General features: G+C 56.1%; 1 protein-coding gene across 4 annotated transcripts in view; it reads left to right on the top strand.

The window, feature by feature from the left end:
- Positions 1-1,848: 1,848 nt before the first annotated feature.
- Positions 1,849-7,018, top strand: part of GPR137B (G protein-coupled receptor 137B) — a 55,743-nt gene continuing 50,573 nt past the window's right edge. The window contains exon 1 of one of the 4 annotated variants that reach the window (XM_044758616.2): positions 1,849-2,450. In XM_044758616.2, coding sequence (XP_044614551.1) covers positions 2,037-2,450 — 414 coding nt within the window. In that variant the 5' untranslated portion in view covers positions 1,849-2,036. The remainder of the gene's footprint in view (positions 2,451-7,018) is intronic. The other 3 variants (XR_011496235.1, XM_044758612.2, XM_014846537.3) reach the window with 3 other exon arrangements.

The raw sequence follows: 7,018 nt of genomic DNA, 5'->3' as shown, positions 1-7,018 counted from the left end.
CAGTAGCTATCTTGGATCATAAGAGGTCTTACATGGCGGAGGAGAAATATCAGAGCTGGGCCTCTGCTGATAAACTATATTCTTTCAGTATAATAAAATATAAATAGATATTTTTCTGAACGTCCAGGGAAGCACAGGGAAGACACTGGCAAACAAGGCATAGTTTCTGTCCTAAGGAAACTTATAAACAAGTGGAGTGATCCACAATTATGAGAGGAGGCTCTGTAAGCACACAGGCGATACACCTAACCTAATCCTTAGTGGATGGTGGGTGGTGTGGTCTGGGAAGACCTTCTGGAGGAAGTAAGCCCCTTAGAGATGAATAGGATTTGTCCAATTGTTGCAGCAAGGGATGGAAAGAGTTGTCTTGGCTCAGGAGAGTTAAGAGGTGTCAACACTCCTTAACACTTCTTAAGAGACAAGTCAGGGAGGTAAGCCAGGGTAGGAGTTTGGACTTTTATCCTCAGAACAACCAGGGGCAAGCGAAAGGAACGTGAGCATGGAATTGACCCGGTCACATTTATTCTTTAGAAAGAGCATTCCAGCTCAATCATTCTGTGCAGAATTGATTGAGGGGAACAAGAGCAGAGGTGGGGAGACCAATTGCATATTTTCTCTTTCAAAAGTGATAGGGAGAGAGGGAAAGGACAGAGGAACTAGGAAAGGAGCTTGACATCAAAGGCGCGCTTGGCCCTGAGAAAGCACCAGAAATATACCGGGAAGGTGTAAACATTAAACAATTTGGAGGAAAAGCAGGGCTGCATCCAGGCTCCGCGGGACGCTTTTTAGGAAAAAGAACATGCAATTAGCACAAAGTTGACTATTAAGATGAGAAAATAAACCACAAGAAATTACTGGAGCCTTGGAGATTCTGGTCTCCTTTCTTTTGTTTACCTGAATTACTTACCTAACAATGCTTCCAGAAGGAGGCTCGGCGGCCCCTCTCTGCTCAGCGCACTCTACAACTCCGGGCACTGGCAGGTAATGCTAGAGAGGCGCCCTGGGGTGTAAACTAAGTCAGCTTCACCGCCTCGGAGGAGCGACCCGCTCAGACTCAGCAAAGGAGGGGGCTTGCTGGTCCGGCGGACAGACTGTCCTGCTGGCCCGATCGGGAGGCGGTACGCCGCGAGCGGCCACACTGCACCCTGGAGACCCGCGGGCTCGGTCCGCTGGCCCGCCCCCCGCGCTGCTTGCTGCACCGGCTGCCCTGCGGGGCGGTGAAGGGAGCAGCTCCCCGGCCCGGCGCACTGCGGGGGTGGGAGGATGGGGCGCACTGTGCGGATTCCCGGGGAAAAACAGCCCTCCTTACCACCGGGACAAGGCAGCATTCGCAGGGACCATTCTTTCCCTCACTCTGAGTGTGCACGCTTGATCTCAAAAACACAAACCCTGTCTTTGGCATTTCTGCATTTAGAAATAAACATCACCCCAGCATGAGACGTCCAAGGAAAAACGCCGGCCAGTTCACAGCACCAGACTGGCAAAGTTTTCTTTTTCATGAAAAAAAGGACTTGCAAAGTTGTTGTTTTTGAGAGAAAAGAATTAACTTCTGCAAAACAAGAAGTAATCCTCAGCAGAAAGCGCGAGGCGCAGAGCTCTGTCCCCACAGCAGCGGGCGGAGCGGGACCAGCGCGGGCTCGGGGGCTTCTGCGTGGGGGGTGGGGAGGTGGGCGGCTCGGAGCTGCGGCGCGCAGTGCGGGACTGGGGGGCGCGGGGCGGGGCGCGGGCGCGCGGCGCGGGGGCGGGCCAGGGGGCGGGACGCGGGCGCGCGGAGCGGGGGCGGGACGGGGGGGCGCGGCGGGGGCGCGCGGTGCGGGGCTGGGGGCGCGCGGCGCTGCCGGGGGTGGGGCGCGCGGGGGCGCGCGGGGGCGGCGGGCGCGCGGCTGCCAATAGCAGACAAAGGCCGCCCAGTGAATCATGTGGTGCCGGGGGAGGAAGTGCGGCTTGTTTTCTTTCCTCCAGTCGCCGGGCTGCGGGCGGAGCGCGATGCGCGGAGACCCCCGCGGGGGCGGCGGCGGGGGCGGCCGCAAGCCCCGATGAGGCCCGAGCGCTCCCGGCCGCGCCGCAGCGCCCCCGGCCCGATGGAGGCCCCGCCGTGGGACCCCCTGCGCAACGACTCGCTGCCGCCCACGCTGACCCCGGCCGTGCCCCCCTACGTGAAGCTCGGCCTCACCATCGTCTACACCGTGTTCTACTCGCTGCTCTTCGTGTTCATTTACGTGCAGCTCTGGCTGGTGCTGCGCTACCGCCACAAACGGCTCAGCTACCAGAGCGTCTTCCTTTTCCTCTGCCTCTTCTGGGCCTCTCTGCGGACCGTCCTCTTCTCCTTCTACTTCAAAGACTTCGTGGCGGCCAATGCGCTCAGCCCCTTCGTCTTCTGGCTGCTCTACTGCTTCCCCGTGTGCCTCCAGTTCTTCACCCTCACGCTCATGAACTTGTATTTCACGCAGGTGAGTCGCGGGAAGCAGCCCCGACGGGCGGGAGGCACCTGCTGGGCGCTCACCTGGCAGGGTGGCCCCCGCGCGGCGCCGGATACGGGGGCGACGGCAGCCGCCCGGGCTGGTCCCAGAGCCACAGGGCTGATGGGGCGGGGAAGAGGCACTGGTCGTGGGGTCGCCTGAGCCTTGTCCTACCTGCAGGTCTTTCTCCCAGGTAACGCCCTCCTGTTCCCGAAAAAGGCAGCGGAGAAGGAAACTCGGGGCTGGAGGCCACAGCCAGTGGGTTTGGGGTCCTCTCTGCGCAGGGCGCGGCCGCGTCTTTGTGCGCACGTCCCAATTGGTACCAATGGGAGGTGTGCCCACCAGAGAGATTTCAGCTCCACAATTTCTCCTCCATGCCCTCATCCCAAAGCACCTAGCTCCCAACTGGGAAGGGTCCTCTGCGCGCTGGCCTCCAGATTTGGGCCAGACGCTGGCTGTTTTGAGTAACGGCAGGGCGGGACTGCTGTGGTTTGGATGAGATGTTTTGAACCTCCAGCCTAGGATCCTGCTGAACTCCGGCTTACTAACTCATTCCACAGAATTGCTAAACAAAACAGCCTGGCTTACCACCAAGCTGCCGAGCTGCTGCCGCGGGAGTCAGGGTGCCGTCGGAGCTCATCTGAGAGCCCAAGGGGAGAAGCCGTGAAAGTTGACTGGGGCTCTTTCACAGGCACGCAGGAGGCATTTTATGAGGCATGTTGTTAATAAGCTGATGGGGGAACGTGCGAATTAACTTGGCTTCTGTGGCCATTGACTTAATGAAAGTGCGGTAATTGTAAAGTACTTTGCAAATATTATGTAAAATATTGCATAAAGGTTTAATAACACAAGGCCACCACCCTCATCATCTCTGATTCCCCTTAGCTTTCCAAGCACTAAAATGTCCATTTGCACTAGGCCTCTGCCCAAGGAGAAGGCTCCAAACGTGTCACCTGGTGAGCGTGGTTTAGGAGCTGTCTCATGGCCCGAGGGTTTGTGCAAGCAGGTATTCCGTTCCTTTTAACCGTGTCCCTGTTTCCCAAAAGAAAATGTCATTGATTTAGAAAGGAAAGAAAAGAAAAGGTAGAGAATGGATTGCCCTGGTGTGGTGGGAGCCCCTGACTGAAAATTTGGAGGAAATACTTTTGGCTAAAAAATGGCATATGTACTACTTAGTAGCTGTTATACTCTTAGCAAAATGAAGCTGCTGCAGCGCCTTCTGTAAGTCCAATGTATCAGCATATTTTCCAGCCCACGAGTAATGTGTATGATCTGTCCAAATACTACTTTTAAGCCGAAAACCAGTTCAGGCAGTCAGCCACATTGCAGACACTCCAGCTCTTTAATTGGATCGAAAGGGGTGGTTCCAGCAAACTACGAAAGGCAGGTGGGTTGGTGTTACTTCAAGAACTGTGGGAATGGTCATATTGCATATTGAGGCCTTTATTCTTGCCCCTTTTTGAGGGGAAAAAAAAGGGAAACATGGGGTACTGCTGTGGATCTCTGGTCATCACATGCAAATTCTGCCCAGGGAGTTGCGTGAGGGGCAGGCCTGCATGCTTTCTGCACCATCTGCTGGTTGGCGAGTAAATGCTGAGTGAGGGAAAGAGTGACCAGGCCAGCAGCCACTCAAGCTGACAGGTCCAAGCCACCGCCCAGGCTTCTGAACAACTCTCAGCTCTTTTTTTCTACATGTCTCCAGGGTGGCCGGCGGGAGAAGGTGGTCCCTCAGCGCTGGCATCTCAGACCCTGGCAGAGCAAAGCCATTCCTTGGCTTCCTGACAAATCCTCTTGAGACTCCTGGGGAGTTATAAACCGCTTTCCTCTCGCCTCCCACACGCCTCTCTCAGTCAGGGTTCTCAACCAGGGGAATCACCAGGGGAGCTTGAAGAATTATTGCTGCCTGGGCCCTGGCTCAGAGCAAGTAAATCAGATTTTGCAGGGAAGAGGGTTAGCGGCTCACAATTAAGCATGTCCCATGTGCCAGGCACAGTTCTAAGCGGGTTGTCCTATGAATTCCCCACAACAACCCTCTGAAGAAAGTCCTGATAGGAGGATCAGAGAGGTTAAATGACTCACTCAAGGTCACACTGCCAGTGCACGGTGGAGCCCAGAGTCACACCCACACGTGTGACATCTGAGTGTAAGGCTTATCCTTGGTGGTACAGCGTTTGAAACCTCTTACAGTGGGAAACATGCTCTACTCTACAGGTAACACCTTGTTCTCCAGGAGCTGAACCTCAGCTTGGGGAGATGCAAAGTATGTATATGACCCAGTTAAGTAACGACTCAAGGAGTTTAAGGGCGCATATATTTAAGGTTTAGGAGACTTGGTGGGACCTGAGTCCTCGAGGAAGAGGTGGGTTTGCACCAGCTCTGGTGGCCAGGAGGCTGGGTGGGAAGGGGGGAAGGGCAGAGGGAAGGGAGCAGCGTGGCAGAAGTTTGGAACTGGGAATGAACTGGAAGGGGGTTCCAAGAGGGGAGGAAGCTTTTCTCTGTTATCACATCCCTTATTCCTGGCCGTGTGCCGGAGATGTCTTTACTCCTGTCACTTAAGCCTTACTGATAACCCTGTAAAAAGGGTGTCATTACTCTCTTCTCTGAGGTTCAGAGAGATGCAGAAACTTGCCTGCAGTGCCCTGTGGCCTGTGTGGCACCGCTCTGAGTACACGTGTCCTGGACATTGGAGTGCCGTGGTCCAGGCCTTCCTCTCCCTCCACCACCCACCTTGGTGGATGCCTTCGTGCAGTGCACACCCTGCGCAGCTGTAAGCAGCCCCTGCCTGCCAATGACACACATCTTAGGGTAACCCGATAATTGAGCATGCTCAATTTGATTGACTTTTTTCACAAATCACTATTTTAAAATTCTGCTAGGTGAAGTCTCTTTCCACCCCCTAGTGATCTCTCAGGCAGATCCTATAGCTTTCCAGTCATATTCACTTATTAAAGCTTTCCATCCGGCGTAAATCTGTCCGCGCCTATCCAGCGTGGGCCGGGCTTAGAGCTCCAGGGCTTGGAGAGGCAGGATGTGTCCTGTGCTCTTAGCCTCTCCCCTCCCCCTTCAGAACCTGGCTTTCCTGGGGCTGGCTCAGGGAGCGGGCAGGGCTGTCTCAGGTGATTCCCTGCCTTTCCACCTCTGGGCAACTCTGCCTGTCCACCTCTAGGTCTCTCTCTGCTTCTCTGGGTGGCTCTGCCATGTGGCCGTGTCTGCATCCTGAGATCAACTTTATCCTGGCTCCCTCTGCCCATCTTCCTTCCATTCCAGGCCCTTCTTCCAATGGGGCCACCTAGATTATGGGCTGGTGCCAACCCAGTGTCTCATTCCAGGCCCCCATCTGCCCCTTTTCGTTCTCTGTCTGCCTAGGGGCACTGCCACCTGCAGAAAGCACTGGTGGAAGCAGATAGCGCCCTCTGAGTTCCAGGTGCCCTCAGACCTATGTGGCATAGGTTGGCCTCTGCCACGACTCACTCTCCACAACCCACTTTGCTCTGATGTCTACACCTGTTGGGCCTGTGTATTCCCAGCTCAGCAAGCATCTATCCCGGGGGTGGGGACCGGGTCCCCTTTCTTCCTAATCCGCCTGAGCAGTTCCCGTGGAGCTTTCTCCTCACTGACCTGGGGTGAGGGCCATCATCTCCCATGTGACAGTGCTCTCCCGCCACTAGGCTGCTGACTCTCTTTCTCCGCTCTCCACCTTCTCATACAGGCTGTGAAGGCGGGGAGGTGGGTGCTGGAAGGACTGGTTCTGCCGACTCTTAGCAGGCCTTGTGTGTGGTGTGTGTCCACCTGATCCCAAATGTTTGGGGCTCTCCCTGGAACACGGAGTATTGAGTACCTGTTGTTTCCAGCTCCGGCCCTGGTGTGAACTCTGGGGGTCAGCCGGGCTCCCGCTCAGGACCTGCTGCCCCAGGAGTCGTGGGGCCAAGGCTTGAACCGCCGCCTTTCCTCCAGAGCCCGTTCTTCTAGCACCATGTTAATTTGCCTTTTTAGTGGGGCTTAGAGTGGGGCAGGGCCCCGAGACCTGAGGCATGTGGGGGTCTCTGCATGAGGTATTGTGGTGCCCCTATCACCAGGCTCTAGAGTAGAGGCTCAGAAGCAAAGGTGCCAGCTTCTGTGCCAGGGTGGCCCTGGGCAAGGCAGGTCTGTCTGCAGAGCTGGGGTGGGGGGTCCTGAGGGGGTGGAGGGTGGTGGTGTGGGAGTGGGCTTGGTAACACGTGAGCGGCTCTGTCACCCAGCTGTTCTCCCTCGGAATTACGCTTCTGCACCGCAGACTCTTGGGGTTCCTGAGTTTGGTCTGATGCAGCAGGCTTAGCTTCTCCCCATTCAACCTTGTCTCAAAGCCTGTGACCAATTCCTGCCATTTCAGTAGGATAGTTTGAGGAAGGGAAAGGAGAAGTGAACCCTCTTGGTGGGGGAAGAGGTAGTGTGCTTAATGGATGCTGACGCAGGAGCCGGCACTGTATCACGCCTTAGAGGGCAGCCAGGAAGCTGCAAGGGGGCCCTGGTGGGGGCCTGCGGCCCATGGTGGGGGCCTGAGGCCCGTGGTGGGGGTCTGT

This window comes from Equus asinus, chromosome 2, assembly GCF_041296235.1.
Source record: "Equus asinus isolate D_3611 breed Donkey chromosome 2, EquAss-T2T_v2, whole genome shotgun sequence".
NCBI lineage: Eukaryota > Metazoa > Chordata > Mammalia > Perissodactyla > Equidae > Equus > Equus asinus.
The sequence above is the reverse complement of the archived record's forward strand: the minus strand, read 5'-3'. Positions and strand labels throughout refer to the sequence as shown.